Below are 17,509 nucleotides of genomic sequence, written 5' to 3'. Positions count from 1 at the left end.
TTTTCTTATGTCACCACAATTATTAACATTTTTCCCCTCCTCCGCACACACTTTTTTTCTACTTCATGGTCACACCCTTTCTCCACCCCCAGTTTTTCTCTCTCTATGTCACCTTTCTTGCCTCCTACCCCTTACGCCTCTGTAAACACCATATTAGTTGGAGTCAGTTTTCTCAGCAGTATATTATACTTTCTTCTAGGTGGAGACCTGCAGGCTTCCTGTGGTACTCTTGATGACGGTGGCCTCGATGACACTAGACTAGACTGGGAGGAGGAGAGAGAGATGGAGAGGCTGGCCTGTGAGGGAGACGACTTTGTACCTCCCAAAATCATGGTAAGAGATGATTATAATGATCTGCAGATTATTTAATCAAATCCCAACGCCTGTATTTTGATTATTGGGCCACCGGATGAGGAGCCAAGACTCAGCAGGGACCTTGAAATACAAAATCAATCAATACTAAATTAATTAAAGTATTAACAATCAACTTCAGTCAATTATCATCTTATTTTGTAAAATCTAAAACAGCACCACCTTGGATTAACCTGCACAGATGCTGCTTGATGTGATGATAAATCCTTGCTGGTGTATTGTCCTGCTAATCATTGTAATGTTTTGTTTTTCTGATGGTCTCAGTATGTGTTCACAATTTCTTCTTTTCTATGAAACACTACCATTCCCTCCATTTTTTAACCCTCCTCCCTCCCTCGGCCTTTTCCCACATCCTACTAAATCAATCTTTCCTCTCCCTCTGGTCTCAGCTGATCTCCTCTAAGGTCCCCAAGGCAGAGTACGTTCCCACCATACTCCGCAGGGATGACCCCTCCATCATCCCTATACTCTATGTGAGTCTATGACACTGAGACACAGACATTATGCACTGTAACATTTAACTGTATTAAATGATGTTTTAATGTGGATGTCTTCTGTACGCAGGACCATGAACACGCAACTTTTGATGATATTTTGGGTGAGTATAGCACTATTCCTGTGTATTTTTCTACAGTATTTGTTAGTTTTCACCTGTTTTTCAACTTTGTTAAATTTTATTCTTACTCAATAAGTCATTATACAAAACAATGAATAAATTACACTAGAAAATGATCAATGGAGGATAAAAATACTGAAAAATTAAAATTGCAACAACTGAAAATGTTTCAAGTAAGTAAATGCAACACTAGTGTTCAGCTCATGGCAGTGAACACATAAAGAAGGCATTAGTAAAACAAGTAACACGTAAAAAGAAACAATCACTATTAAAATACAGCCATAGATTTGAAAGTGTACCTTACATGCTGTCTATATGAGATTTAAAAGATGATATCAAGAGAAAATAACTCACCTTTAATCTGGAGTGTGCAATAGTTTACCTGAAGATTGGAGTTGGAACTCATACTGACTCATACTGTGGAACTTAATTGATCAGAAAAATAGCTAGTGGCTAAACCTCGTCTGCAGTCCAATCTCCCAAAAAGTACATCTGGCTAATCCAAAAGTAATTCAATATTTCCAAAACAAATTGGTTTCTGTATTTTCTAAAAAAATTAAATAAAAAAATCCTGTTGCTCATACTAGAAGCACTTAATAAATGGTCCCAAGAGTTTCCCAGTTAATGAACTCTGCATGGCACAATGCTCACGCAGAGTCATTGGAAGAATGGAGATGAATAATTTACACTAACAGATTTCAGGTTTCCATTTTAGTGTCCGTTTTATTTTGCCATGACATTTCATGCTGCCTCAAGTTCAGACTGGTGAATTTAATTTACAACATCATCTTCTATTAGCGTCTCTGCTGTCTATTATTACTCCTGTAGTTAGACTCACCCTCCAGAGATGCTCCTTTGTGCTCACATTTCTCCCTGTCTCGATCCGTTTTTTACTTTTCATATTCCTTTCCCTTTTTTAATCTCTTGATCCGCATTGTTCACATCAAACTCACCCTTCTTCTCTCTCACAGAGGAAATAGAGAAGAAGCTCACAGCTTACAGGAGAGGGTGCAAGTTCTGGAGGATGCTCATCTTTTGTCAGGTGAGGGACTAGGAGACAAAAATATGAACTAATACTGTATTCCTTATAGGGTGTCCTTGTTAACCCTCCTACCCCTCTGAAATACTCTAACAATGAGTGGTACTGCATGAACGCATCTAGGATAAAGTGTGAAAATGGGAGGAGGCATTACATGAATCTACATTTGGTTTGTGTGTGTGTGTGTGTCATAGGGAGGTCCAGGTCATCTGTACCTACTGAAGAACAAAGTGGCGACCTTTGCTAAGGTGGAAAAGGAGGAGGACATGAGCCAGTGAGTTACTGCTACACTACTGGGACAATCTCTGTTTAATGAACATTAGATTATATTCCATACAGCTTCGCACTGTCAAATATCATAACGACTTTACATGTACTTGTACATGAACTTTACAATATTAGCAAGTGATGCTTTTCAAAAACATGGAAAATGTGACGGAGAACAAGCAGAAACAATTTCATTTGCTAACCTAGCTAACCCTCATGTTTTTTTAAGGTGAAACAAAAATAATCATGAAGATACTTAAGCTGCATTTTCACTGAACCTTTTATTCAAACAATCAGAATAAGGGATGAAATGAATAGAAATCTAATTTCATTTGAAAATTGTGCTTTACACCTTTTAATTACGTGTTGAAAGGATCACACACACCATGAAACTAATTTGTCATGTAGATGTTCTTTAATCTATTCTTAACATATGTGTACTCTTCCTGTGAATGCTCTCCCACTGGGAGTGAGCGGTACTACTTTTCTGAGTGATGCATCTCTCTCACTTAGTCATCTTTGAATAGGTGATGTTTAAGGTTATGTTTTCAAGGCTCACCTTCTGTTCCATGATTCTAGTACTAGTATAAAAGTTATATATACATATATTATATTTTGAAGGAAGAAAGCTGGTTCATGTAACTGCTGCCTTTGTGTTTGTTCAGGTTCTGGAGGAGGCTCAGCCGCTTCATGAGTAAAGTCAACCCAGAACCCAACCTCATCCACATAATGGGATGTTACGTCCTGGGCAACCCCAATGGAGAGAAGGTACTGTAGACTGTACAGACACTAATGCACACAGAGACACACTTAAACAGAAAACCTTGAAAAGTCGAAAATCATTTTCAGTAACAACTAACAAAGTAAGCCATCTGGACACTGCAATCACCTCTATTATCACAGGGAATGAAAGAGGGTAAACTATTCAGCTATAAATAATACAAGGCAAACCTTCTCTAATCGCTCTCGACCAGAAAGTACATAAAAGAATGCAAACGCCATTACTTTGAGCTATATTATTAAAGTATGATATGTGTGACACGTTTTTGGTGGTGGTGCTATCAACGGCTGAAATTGAACATTGAACATTCAATCAATTCCTACATCAAAAGGCACCTACAGCGGGGTGACTGTACACCATGCTGCACAGATATAATTCCACCATAATTTATAACAAGGTCACTGCTGAATTACATCCTACGATTTATGTGCCACACAAACTGAGTAAATTAGGATGCCCAAGGTTTATAGAGAGTTTTGGTTCCCCATCTCTTATCATTACAGTCAGCGCTTCCTGGTGCTCACATGTGCCCAATTTTGTCTCTACCTCCCTTGGTGCCAATTTCCCTGTTTGCTACCCTCTGCTTTTATATTCATTCTCACTGTGTTTCCATCTCCGTTGGTCTGATAATCACCATATCAGCGTCTTAGCTGTTTGCCCCCCCTCTCTCTGTCTCCAACTGTGAGACCATATCATCTCATACTGAGTAATGTTACTTTATAAAGCAGGGAAAAATATGCTGAATGATGCTCCACCTTTTTCTACCTGACACACACACACACACACACACACACACACACACACACAAAAAACAAGCACACAGACATATTGACGCATGCACACACACACACACACATGCAGAAGCACACACACAGAAGTTACAGCCAATGTGTTTATCTGACCTAACTGTTTGTTCCAGTCATGTCTGCCAAAATGCTCTGTTACATAAAGTGGATCTCCCCCGGGTTGATGGACAGTCTGGCAGTATTCAGAACAGACTGCACATCACTGATATCTCCACCCCTACAGACACACATACACACATACTTGTTTCAACAGAGCCTGAAACCAAGACTTTTTTTCAAAGTCCCAAGTTCCCAAACTATTATTTTTACACTTTATCTGAAGAAGTGTTCAGAAGTGGAGGTACAGTAAGAAAGCAGGATTAACTTAACTTGGACCTTTACAAATCAATGTGTACACATGTGCACTTTCTGGTTAGAGGTGCAACAATAAATTGATTAACAGAAATTAATTGTCAACTTAATTGGTAATTTCCTGGTTCAAGGCTGTAAAATAAATTGTTAGAATTTGTTGTTCTTCTTTGTCTAATTAAACTTTAAACTTAACATTTTGGGGGTTTTGGACTGTTGGTTGGACAAAATAAGACATTTAAGGATTCAACTTTGACTCCAGGATATTGTGATGTGCTTTTTTTGCACCATTTTCTGAATTGATTTGTTAATTTATTGTGAAAATAAGATCAGATTAATCACTAATAAAATAATCCTTAGTTGCAGACTAGGGGATGTGGAAGTTTTTCCAGCTGTGACCTTACTGCTAGTAATTTTCATCTTGGACAACTACTATAAAATATAAAACATCCTCCATCCAGAAACACACATCACCACTCCCAACCCGCTTCTCATTTTAAATGCAATCAGCTTAAATCCTTGTTCAATCCATTGTAAACAGGCAGCATAAAACAAACACTGGTAAACACAAAAGTAACAAAGAGGACTTAAATTCACAACAGCCAGGAAGTGATTTTGAATGTCACAGCACTTGCAGAGCCAAAGCTTCTCGACAGATGCAGATTTGAGAGTGAGACACCAACAGTCTCTTCAGCCACATACTCTGATACTCACACCCTGATGGCTGTTCATATACCGTGCACATATTTGTGCATCTGTGCCTCTGGGAACTTAAACCCTGATATAAAAAGTGATCGGGTTGTATATTCAAGCTTATAAATATTGACATGAGCGTGCAGCCATGGCAGAGTGGGTTGAATTCAACTGAGAGGTAAATTAAACCACCCCCTCTCTGTTTGAAAAGTAAAAACATAATGGTTAATTCATGACTAATAAAATCACTCAGGAAGTGTTACGTAAGAAAAAAAAAACTTATTTTATCAAAAGGGATGTGGCTCCATAAGCACAATAAAAAATATAATTTTGCTGTCATTTCTCATTCTAATATTGTCTCTGATGGGTTTTTATTGAAATGCATCTACCATGCTGTTATCACAATGAAGAACTGAAAATCTTTTGCTTTTTCTATAAAGTGAATGTGATGGAAAATACAGGTGGCAATGCCCTTTGAAATATTGTCTTGGCTGCCTGTCATTACCAAAGTGAGCAGCACTGAGGAAATATAATAGCTGTTGTTTGCAAACACAGTGTGGAGGATACAGAATGAAAAAGGCTGGAGGATGGAGAACAGCAGGTGAGCAGGTCAGAGAGGCGGTGTGAGATCTAGAAAATTTTCACGGACATTTTGATTTTCTGTCAGCACAAAATCTGCACCAATCTTGGCAACCACAGCCACCCAGGACAGAGAGAAAACTACCCAACATGGAGCACATTACTGGAGATTTGTTATTTGCCTCCAGCTCTCTCTACACTACAGACAAGCCACACAGTCTGCATCTCCTCCCAGCCACTCCCTCTTCCAAATCTGGCATCCAGCCATCTTCTTTTATCTTTTTTTTTCCTTTTCCCCAGAGGATTGCAAACACACAAGGAATGAAAGCAGCTTTTTCTTAATCACCTCCATTTTAACATAACATGAAAAAAAAGGCGTCTTCGGCTTTGATTTCTGTGACAGAGAAATCAAAGCAGTGTCATTAGTAAGGCGAGAAAAGTACAGTTATGTCTGACCAACCTTCCAAAATACAAACATATTCCACAATATGATGAGGAAAACCAGTAAATTCTCACATTTGAAAGCTGGAACTTGATCATGTTTGACATTTTCATTACAAAAGTTCAGTGTAGCACTACATTTTTTATAGCCTGACTTTGACTCTTAATGTCTTGTGCTATTAGAAAAAAACATTTACAGGGCTATTAATACAAGCTAGCAATCCCTCTAACCTTCTTTTTTCATTTACCCACCAGAGGACCTACTGTAAACCTTTGACAAGTTCTGTTGTTTCATGAAAAGACAGAAAGGTCATAACACATTTGCAACTTGTACGCCTCATTTACTCTCCTCCTTATCTTCTCAAGAAGAATGTGCACACGTCTCTGTGGCAGTAATGAGCTAGATTCGTAGCCGTCATTGTTTCCAGTGTTCACTCGTCATTTGACCAGTAGATCAGAGTTTTAAATGGTCAATAGACTACATATCTATAGCGCCTTTCTCCTTTTGTTTACCTTTAAGTACGGATATGTCATATTATATGGATATGCAAAATATAATATGTACATATTGGATAAATAAATGACTGGTATATATTTTGTGTAAAGCCAGAGAGTCTGGAGTACAAAGGGACCATGATAATAAACTCATGAGAAAAGAACTGAGACAATGCTAAGATATCTGCAGAAATGTACTCGTTAAGATGGAACAGCGAGAGAAAGATGATAACTAATGCTGTTTGTTTGTGTTCACTCCAAACTCCTTCTGTCTGCTTCCATAAGCCGCCTGCCCACTACAGCCATGGGGTTGAACTGTAATGTGCGTTAGAACTTAACAGCCGCGGAAAAATAAGAAAATAATGTTTCATTTCTCTCATTCAGTGATTTGTTCTCAAATCCATTGCTCCCTCTCCTCGCATGACCACCGAAGCCCTCTCTCTCTTTTCCTCTATTCTTTTTTAAAATAAGTCAGGAAGCTGACAGCAAAGCCTAACTTTACCTTTAACCAGTTCAAATGAAGAGAAATTTCTTCCCTACGTCCTAAACTGTAGACCCATGATTGACTGTCACTGGCCTGTCAACTTGCCCTGAAATTAAACCTGATGAGTAGGGTTTAGACCTGCTCCATGTGTAAAGTGCCTTGAGATGACTTTTGTTGTGATTTGGCGCTATATAAATAATGATTGATTGATTGATTGAATAAAGTTTTACTGGCCCTGGGCCATCAGGCCATCGGTTATGTCGAACCCTATTTGTGAGTGTGTGTGTGTTGTGTCTGAAGATGCAGGCTCCCCTGCTGTGAGCATATCCAAGTGAAGTAGGATTAATTGGTGTTTGCTTTCTTATCTCAACCCAACAGCTGTTTCAGAAACTGAAGAATCTGATGAGGCCTTATTCTGTTGAGTTCGAGTCACCGTTGGAGCTGTCCGCACAGGGTGAGTATGAACAAACAAACACACACAAACACGCAGGGACACACACACATAAACACACATATATCAGGACGCAGTAATCCAGTATGTCTGAAATGACGCACACAAACCCATATGTCCAGCATTGATGTCTGAGGAGGAATTTACTCGAGCAGCTGTTCCCTTATTTAAAAAAATCAAATTTATTTTAACAGTCTGTCACCTCCTGTTTCTTTCTCACCTCAAATATCTTCATTCCTCTCCTGTAAACTCTCCCACTCTCTATCCTCTGCATGTGGGTGAGGTTTTGATAATGGTGTTTGTTTTAGTGTGAATTAGTTTTTAATGCAAATGATGAGGAGAAAGTGGTCTTGAGACCCACTCCTCTGTGACTGTGAAAGTGGGTACACACAGTTCTCTCTATTCAACTCAAAAAGCTACTCTTGTTCCAGCAACAACTGAAAACTCTTGTCTGCTCCACCCAGATCCACACTTCCACTTCTGGACATTTTTCTTAAGAAATGCCTCAAAATGATGAATTGCTTATCAAAACAGTTGGCGATTCTGTCAATTCGCTAATTGATTAATCAACATCATCGCAGCCATACAATGCCAATGTTTTTCAAATAATTGCTTTCTACTATATCTGAGCATGGAAATTACAGTGTGCTTACAGTGGAACTCACTCACTCCAAACATTCGCCAAGCACCAACTCTGGGCTCTTTTAAATCAATGTTGAAAAGGCACTTGTTCCAGCAGGCTTTTGCCAGCTAAATATGTGTTTTTGTCTGCGTTCTTGTTATTGTGAAGCGACCTTGGGTTTCATGAAAGGCGCTATACAAAATTTTTGTTATTATTTTTGATACAGAAAAAAAACATGATCAAAGAAAATAATCTATACTTGAACTGAATGCGTAATTCAAACTTTTTCTATCTCATTTTCCAATCAAGGCAAAGAGATGATTGAGATGTACTTCGACTTCCGCCTATACCGACTTTGGAAGACACGCCAGCACTCCAAACTCTTGGACTATGAGGATTTTTTGTGACAAAGAAATCCAGTCAATAATCATAAATGTGGCAGAGCCCTCCAGTGCTACGAGGAACCTGTTATAACTGACCCAATGACAAGACATTGCTCAACTGTAGTGCTAGACCCGTCTGCTCAATATAAAACAGTCAAACCTGCTTTCGTCCTGGAGAGGACTGGGACAGGAGGAAAAAGGATGATGGCAGGACAAGGAGGCTGAAGACCAACTATTACTATGCTGTGCCTCTACTCTTCCTCGCTCCCAGAGTAAGGGTCAAAGACTAATAAAAAAGGGCAGAAAAAATACAAATAAAAGAGGAAAATGAGGAAAAAGCAGAGGCAGGTGGACTACGTCATTGTCGCCGACTCGCTCTGCTTCTTGAGTCGGAAAGCAAAAAGAGAAAATTTAAACGTGTAAAAAACAAAACACAATTTTAGTTACATGTCTATTATAATGACTTTTTTTGAGGCCGAAGTGCTTCAGAAAAAAAACAAAAAAGACTGAAAGTCATTCTGGCATAATGTGGCTCTTTGTTTTGAGCGGACTTCTCAGATAATCTCAGACCCCGGAGACATACATATACATAAATAGTCCATGTGTTGATGTGTGTATATATATACATATATATCACATAAATATCTAGCATAGCTTTAGTCATGCAAATAATACTCTATATGAGAATAATGATGCATCATTTATTTTTGATGTGCATTTTTGTGCAGTTTCATATGGACATATTTGGAATAACTCAGGTTTTAGCCATGAAGTAATTAATCTGTTCGTCTATTCTATCAAAATATTGTAATCTTCATCACCATCATCGCTTGGAATGAATGTATTATCTCTTACGAGAATGTATCTTTGAGGAATTCAGCTTCATGTTTTGGTTAAAAAAAAAAAAGAAAAGAAAAAAAAGTACAATGTGCTGATATATGTGTGTGTGTGTGTATGTATGTGCGAGTGCAGCTGCTTCCATGCAAAAAAGAAAACATGCAGATGTGTGTATTTTTTTCTGCTCCTCAGTTAAAGCAAAAATAATTGTTCATGACTTTCATATCTACCATTTCTCACTTTCTGTCACATATCTCTCGTACACAAAGACAGCCTAGTATAATTCATGATGTCTAGAGGGATGTAACAGCCATCCAAGTGCTCCTGCCCCAGTAATGTAAGAGTTGCCCTATTGATCCATCCTGCTCTCTCGCAGAAGGTCCAGGCTACCTGTCAACAGGGCCGGCTGCTCTTGCTATCTGCCAAACACTCTTGGCTTCTCTTAATGGCAGCCAAACGAGCTTCCGCCACCTCTCACTTCACTGGGCTGTGATCCAGTATGAGGACGGAGCTCTCTGAATTAAACAGATCCGCCAGGACTTTAAGCTGTTAACAGCCATCTGCTGCCCCTGCCAGGTGTCAGCTAGTTAAAAGGCCACAAATATGCGCTAAGTGTACGTCTGCGTCTGAGACAGTCGCCCCAACCGAGTGACCTGGGCTGTCTCAAACATCCTAAGGATGGTCAAATGTGGAGAGCAAAAGCTGAGTCTACTGCTGGACAGAAAATTAAAATAATGCACAGTGCACACACACACAAAACAGAAGGGCTGGGACCAGAGGAAATTTTAAAAAGAGGATTTGTCTTTCATGTTTCCAGGTCCATAGTTATATTTTGGAATTGTACTGGAACTTCTTTCTATGATATACAGTTAAAAATATTCCTAATTCATCTTATAATGGCCCTCAGTTCAGCCTCCATCTAGAACATGCTGTATTACCTATTGTCTCAGCCCCACCCTCCAATGAACCTACTCTTTTCTGGTTGGCTAGCTCCTGGAAGCTGCCCCTCAGCCAGCTCTGGAGGCTACTTTAACAAACTATAGCATATTTCATTTATTTTTCTTGTTAGTTACACACAATGTCAACTTCTCAAATACACCCATACATGTTCAAGCACAAATCTGATTCAAAATATTTGAGTGGATAGCGCAAACAACCCATGGAACAACCTTATATAGCAATAAACACTATAGAAAAGACAGACATTTGTGGGCAGGCATGAATAATCTGATGTCAGTTTGATGGGGAAGTATGTTTTGAAACTTTGGACATGTTTAACATAGACATCCAACATCATAACAGTATATAAAAGACAGAAAATCACAAAAATCATGATATATCCCCTTTAAGAAATCAGTAAATAAAGGGGGATTTTTACAAATGAAGGTCACTTCATCCTTGATGTATGACCTGATGATATCATCAGGGTTATCTCAGCTTCAGACTGCAAACCCCTAACAGAAAAGCTGCTTTACAAAGATGTGGGTGCTTACCAGGCGGTAAAGGTATAATGAAAGACGATATCAAGTTGTATTACGAGAAGTGAAGGAAACAGGATTTTCACGGATCGACTCATGCGAGGCACAAAGTCAGGATATCTTGGCTTCTGCTGTTATGACTTTGACTGTAATTGAATCCATCTCTGACAAGCTTCTCAACTTTATGGAAGTACGGTAGTAAATCAATAGAGTATACCTCTTTGACAATAAATATCAACCATCTGTTTTTTCAACTGTAGTCAACAGAACAGATAAATCACGTTTGTCAAGTTATAAATACAGAACTATAAATACTCTCAAACCTCTGTCTTTAGCTTGCTATTTTACTTCTTAAGTTGAAAACCTAAGGACTTAAGAAACAAGGTGAGAGTACTGAGATTTTTTGTGCCAATATTAGTTTTTATATATCCATAGTTTTGAGAGCAATTAACCTAAAAGCGTCTTTCTTGATGAGGGGATTATACTGTAAATGGTACCATCTTGTCAAATGATCTTACAAATTGGTTGCTTTGGCTGAAAACGGCACTTTCTCCTTACGCTATTCTCAAATGTCACACTTGCAATCCTCCAGCTTTTCAAATGTGGCAGTGAGAGTTATTTCAAACCTGCTATTGACTGTTTGCTTAGCAGGACGTTTACAGAGCAGATGGAGAAAAAAGATTTGAGTTATTTAGTAGATCTCAGCATAACACACACCACAAACACACAGGCAAAGATTGTCTCCATCTGTGTATGATAAATATGTTTCCATTTGTCATCAATTGTGCGGATGTGTTGATATTTGGTGCATTACGTGCAGAATGTTTTTGTCTCACTGGAGTGCTCTTTATCTCTTGACTGGCAGAACAGTATTTGTTTTGATTTGTGTGTGCCCTCTCTCTGACTTTGCAGTGCTGGTCTACAGTTTGTCTGGCACAGACAAGTGCTCTCCCAGCCTGAGTCACACAGCACATGTTTTCACTACAGATTCAAAATTCAGCAGCGTTCAATCTGTCACATTATCGAATCCTCAAAGACGTTGCCCTCACCAGCTGCTAGGTTTAATGGAATATTTTTCTGAATTTTAAATGCTTTCATATCAGAAACATGGACACTGGTTAATTTAAAGCAAAGCAGAGATGAGAGGGATTCAAATCGATTCAGGAAGTGTTGTTCTTGTGCCATAGCAAAACAGAGGCTGTAAAGAAATGCCTGGTAATTAATGTTCTGTTTGAATAAATTAGGCTAAACTGACCATGATGTAAAGAGCACTCTGACTCAGGAGTTTGAGAGAGCTTCTTTGTTTTCTTCTTCAGCAAAAAAAACCTAAATTTCACCGGAAATCTAATTAAAAAGATGCAAACATGTCCTTTTGTCTCTTTCAGTATGTTGCCATTTTTTGCCTTATTTCAATTGACAAACTTGGAAAACAAGAATTGGGGACAAGATTAAATGACTTTTACTCTGTAACAAATTAGAGGAGAGCCCAGAGTAAGTTGAACAGCCAGAACTCTGAGCTTTTGTTAGATGAAAATGTGTGAAAAACACACTTAAGCTTAAAAGACACGGGGGATTGAAAAGTGTAGTTTGATGTGACTGCAGAGAAATAATAATGTTTAAGCTCATTTCAGTGACTTTCACCTACCCAGTTATCCAACAGAGTGAAGATGAAACTGTCAGTCCTTCGCATCTTCTCTGTATCACATGACTCATGATGGGGCTGAACACGGGTCCACACCTTGAGAGTTGTGAGGTAATTTTGTCAAAAGCTGAAAAAAAAGAGAAAACTGTCCACAAAGATGCATGTTTCTGTCAAGGATGTGTCAAACTCAAGCTTCTAAATTACTGCCATTATTCTTCAGTTGTAACTGTTTTTTTCCCACACTTTGTTGGTGTGGTTTAGAGTTGAATTGAGACAATTATATGATAAATTGATTAGACACTCAAAAGAAAATTAATTCACCAACTATTTTGACATTTGATTAATCATTTTGTCTTTTTTTAAATAAAAAAAAATATATATATATTTTCTGTTTTCTTAATTCTTCTCTGATCTTTGGTTGGGTCAAAACTACTCTACTTCAAATTTGAGGTTGCAGCTACGTCAACATTTAAAAAGAAATTGATAGACCAAAAGGTAATCGATTAATTGAGTATTTGACAGATTAGTTGATAACAAAAATAGTCATTAGTTGCAGCCATAGTTTTATATGGTGATGTAATTACTTTTTTATTATTATTGATTCATCTGCCCATTATGTTTGATTTTTTTGTATGTATCTTAATGTCAGAAAATAGTGACAATGCCATTTTACTTTCTTTGAGACGGAGATGTCTTCAAATTGTCCAATATCCAGTTATTCAGTTTACAATCATGCATGACACAGAACAGCATCAAATCCTCAACTTTGAGAAGCTAAAACCAGTTAAGTTAGGGTCATCTTTTCTTGGAAAGATTTACATTTTTTAATTATCAAAGTAGTTGCCAATTATTTTTTTATCAATCGATAAATCAACCAAACCATGCCACTCTAGTCTGATGATGAATGTACAAACAATAGGTCTACTGAGTTGATTTCAGTACATAATCTACTGAAATCACAACATATTTAACAGTTTAAATAAATATTTTTAAGAAGAAAAGAACTGAAGAACAGAAGCCAATCAGAGATGAGAGCTTTAGAAACTACACTACATTCATTGTGAAGGCAGTTTGAGTCTCTGTGCTTCCTGCTCATATTTTCATTTCATAATGGCAGGTGATGAAATGAACTCAGCCTGTGGTCAGCAAGGAGTCAATACAAAGGTCAAATGAAAAGCTTGGGAAACCACACACACACACACACACACACCTGAGTGTGACTCTCTCCTGTAGACATAAATGCAAAGGACTTGCAGAATCGAGAATGATGGTAAGAAGAGGAGAGTTTGAAATGAGGAGTGGGGAAACACATCATGTATTTTATATGTAAATGGAGTGAGAAGTGTTCTCACTCTCTGCTTCCAATTTATCTGGTGCTTTTCTAGTCTTCTGACTACTCAAAGTGCTTTTACACTACAAGTCACATTCACCCACCGGTGGCAGAGGCTGCCACACTGAGTGCCAACCTACTCATCAGGGGGGAACTAACATTAATACACTACTGGCACAGCCATCGGGACACTTTGACATGTAAACTGGAGGAGCCAATGATATCTCCCTAACCAAACCAGAATAGATTAAATGCCCTGGATGCTGAGATTGCCAAACAACTGTGAAACGACTGCTGATGGTGGAGTGGTCAGAGCAAAACCAGAAATACAGAGAATTGGGGGAGCTGTAGAGTTCTTGTGGGTTATTTTCAAAGAAAGGGAAAGTAATGCGCAGGATCTAAAGAAGAGAAAACAAAGGATTTATCATACATTTGTCATTCTGTTCCATTTAAAATATATTCATAACAGTATCGGTGTACAAGTTTTCCGATATGCGCCAATATGAAAACCTTTTATGCAGAAATTGATGCTTAGGGTGATTTAGACATGGTGTCTTTACGTAGTTTGTCCAGCAGAGCGCGCTTTGACTTCATTGTTCACAATACTGTCCTTTAGCATGGAGAAGCCCCTGACTGCAGCCTGGTTAGGGTTAGTTCATTCATTCATAACTTGTTAAGCAGCGAAGCAATTATGTGATGAGCAGCTATACACCAGGAAAGTAATGACTTAAAACATATAAATTTGATATCTAGCTTGTCTGAAATAAGTAAGTAAGTAGTTCTTTAACAATATCCTAAATGATGTCATCACACTGCCCCGTGTAATTCTTTATCTAGCAGTGTAGTATTTGATTTATTATGTTTCTTAACTATGTTCAGAAGTGAGTCAGGTAAAATCACAGGTGTACATACAGTAGAAGAAGAAAAGTGCATGTGTTACTTTCATTTGACAAGTGCTTAAATGTTCCACATAAACTCCATAAAGTAAATGCACTACTAAAACAGACAGATAATATAACACTTGGGGCAAACATGACTCCTAGTGGGGGGTTAATGACAAGTAAAAAATGGCAAAAATGGAAATTTCAAGGAGCCGAGTATTCACATAAATACAGCAGTGACCAAGTGAGTCCCACAAGTATATACTGTACTCATGTCAGAGCTTAGAGAGTAGCATGAATGAATTCCCTGACACCATAAGATAACAGAGCAATCTAATATATGTGGTCTGACAGCTCCAATGTGGTGTGGGCCCATTCACCAATAAAGCATGTTTAACCACACTGCAATATACTAGATGCATAAATTTATCTGATATGCAGCAGGCGAAGACACATCAGATAATTATTGACCATTAAAACCACAAGAATTTATGGCTTGGAGCAGACAGTTTCCTCTTGTGAAACGTTATGCAATGTGATAAGCAGCTGTATATAACATTGGCAATGAGTGCAGATGAGTATAATAGCAGCATAAAAAAAAGCATAGATCATGTATTCGATTACCTGTAGCCTGGATGAGAGAAATGCTGAATTTCCCTTGAAGCCATGATGACTTGTGTGAATCCTTGACATCAAGAAGGCAACAATCAAGGGGGGGAACATGCCATAAAACCAGCCAACATCCAAACAATAATGAAACATACACATTCATTTTCATAATTCACACCAATGCAAACCAACAACATAAAACATGATAACACAGCTGCTTAACAACCACCACAAAACAGGCTAAGCCACAACAAGAAGTCATAATTTACAATAATAACAATTGCAAATGTTCTACACAGCTTTAAGACAGCAGCATATAAAAGTAGAAATTATTAGAAAGCAGACAAAACATTGCCAAACAAGCATATGGTAGTAAAACCAGCCGACCAGCCAACCAGCCCAGCACAGACAGGCCAACAAAACATGCCAACCAATAAGTCAACTTGCTCGCCAACTTACTGTAGCAAATTGAAATTAGCATAAAAAGCTAACTCTTCAGCAGGAGCCGTCCAAAACGAGTCAATGACAGTGGGGAAAATATGACTGTCCATAGGAAAGCTAGTTTAAGTATTAACTGCACTGCAATATTATGAGTATTAGCAGCAAGTGTTTTTCTAGCGATGCCAAAGCACAGTTAGCTAACTCGGACTTTGCTAACATGCCCAAATCAGACCAAAGGGGTAAGCAGGGTAACGTACGTTGAAATAGCCCGCCCAAACGAAGGGTGCGTTTGATATTGTTAGGGGGCTGAGATGAGTGTGTCACGTGTGAAAGTGTTAGTGAAGGTTTCTTGCCTGAAAAAAGCGCGCAGGCTTGTTCAGGCTGTTCAACTATTCTGTAGCCTATATATTATACTATTATGTGATGTCGATGTGACTTTTCAGAATACTGAAGCCAAGAAGATTAACATAAACCAGCCCAGAAGTCCATGTAGAAAAAACTCCACATGGTCTAAATTCAAGTACCCATTTGACATTTTACAATGTGGAAGTAAAGTACTAACAATGTAAAAAATACTGCATTACAAGTAAAAAAAATAAAAATACAAGTAAAATGTAGCTAAAGTATAGCAGTAAAAGTGGAGGTTTGGTCCCTCTGATATATTATTATATATGACATCATTAGATTATACTGAAGCATCAGTGCGTAAACAGCATGTTATTGTTGTATCTGCTGGAGGTGGAGCTACAGTTTCAACTAGTTTACAATTAGCTAGTTAAATCAGAGACATTATAATAAGCCTTAGAAGGACTTTGGTTAAATCCATTGGTTTCCAATCTAGGGGTGGGGCTCCTCCAAAGGGTCAACAGATAAAATCTGAGGCACAATGAGATGACAGAGAGAGAGAGAAAAAATAAAATGAAGTCCTGTTACAAAAATCTGTTTTCAGTTTTTGGACTTTTTATGAAACCTTTAATTTTTGATGATTTTGATGAAATTCAGATTTTTATTTATTTATTTTTTTTTTTTTAGAAATGAAACTTTAGAAGGAAAATCACTCTTTGGTTGAGCTGTTAACAACTCAGGCTCTGAAATGTAACTACACACTGCTTTTTGTTAAACATCAAAAGCCAAAAAGGTTGGAAAGTAGTACTTTTATCTTTAACAATAAGTTGTATTTCAAAAGCTTGCTATATTATCCATTGTGTGAAATCTTTATTTGAAAAGTAACTAAAGTTGTCCCATAAATGTAGTGGAGAGAGCACAAGTATCATGAAATAAAAATAGGCCCTACTCAAATAAAGTACCTCAAAATTGTACTTAAGTGCAGTATTAAATGTACTCAGCACTGGACAAAAGAAATAAATGGAGACACTACATCAGGCAATACAGGCTACATCTCCTGAGAAAATGTCAGTGCATAATTTACTATAAGTACTTGCCTATGTAAACTAATTTCTACTGACAGAACTACTCTACTGAAAAATATTAGCAGAACTAAATTCAGTCTTAGATGAGTAGAGGTCTAGAAATGACACTACAATTATTCTGAAGGTGGTCTGAGTCTCTGTGCTTCCTGCTGATATTTTCATTTAACATGACAGGTGATGAAATGAACTCAGCCTGTGGTCAGCGAGGGGTCAACACACAGGTCAATTGAAAAGCAGGGAAAACAAGTTTCACAGCAGCTCATTTACAGTTCAGCAAGGCCGCATATTAATACGCATATGACTAATTGCAAAGGGTGTTTTTAATATTACAGGCATTGTTCACATCCTTCAAATATGTGATTAACATTTCCAGAATACCAAACCCCACAACATGACTGACCTCCATTTAGAAGAACCACATGGTCTGAATTCAGGGACCTAAATATTGTGCAGTTCATCTCAATCAAGATTGTGTTCTACTATT

At 38.0% G+C, this 17,509-nt stretch overlaps 1 protein-coding gene across 1 annotated transcript in view; it reads left to right on the top strand.

The window, feature by feature from the left end:
* The window catches only part of nsmfa (NMDA receptor synaptonuclear signaling and neuronal migration factor a), a 39,516-nt gene extending 31,115 nt beyond the window's left edge, over nucleotides 1-8,401 (top strand). The window contains 8 exon segments of the mRNA XM_053340442.1: nucleotides 200-333; nucleotides 762-845; nucleotides 937-970; nucleotides 1,960-2,030; nucleotides 2,222-2,301; nucleotides 2,960-3,062; nucleotides 7,300-7,375; nucleotides 8,304-8,401. Of these exon segments, the coding sequence (XP_053196417.1) occupies nucleotides 200-333; nucleotides 762-845; nucleotides 937-970; nucleotides 1,960-2,030; nucleotides 2,222-2,301; nucleotides 2,960-3,062; nucleotides 7,300-7,375; nucleotides 8,304-8,401 (680 nt within the window).
* The last annotated feature ends 9,108 nt before the right edge of the window (nucleotides 8,402-17,509 follow it).

This window comes from Scomber japonicus, chromosome 19 (assembly GCF_027409825.1).
Source record: "Scomber japonicus isolate fScoJap1 chromosome 19, fScoJap1.pri, whole genome shotgun sequence".
NCBI classification, from domain to species: domain Eukaryota; kingdom Metazoa; phylum Chordata; class Actinopteri; order Scombriformes; family Scombridae; genus Scomber; species Scomber japonicus.
Note: the sequence above shows the minus strand (reverse complement) of the source record. Positions and strands in the feature narration are given on the sequence as shown.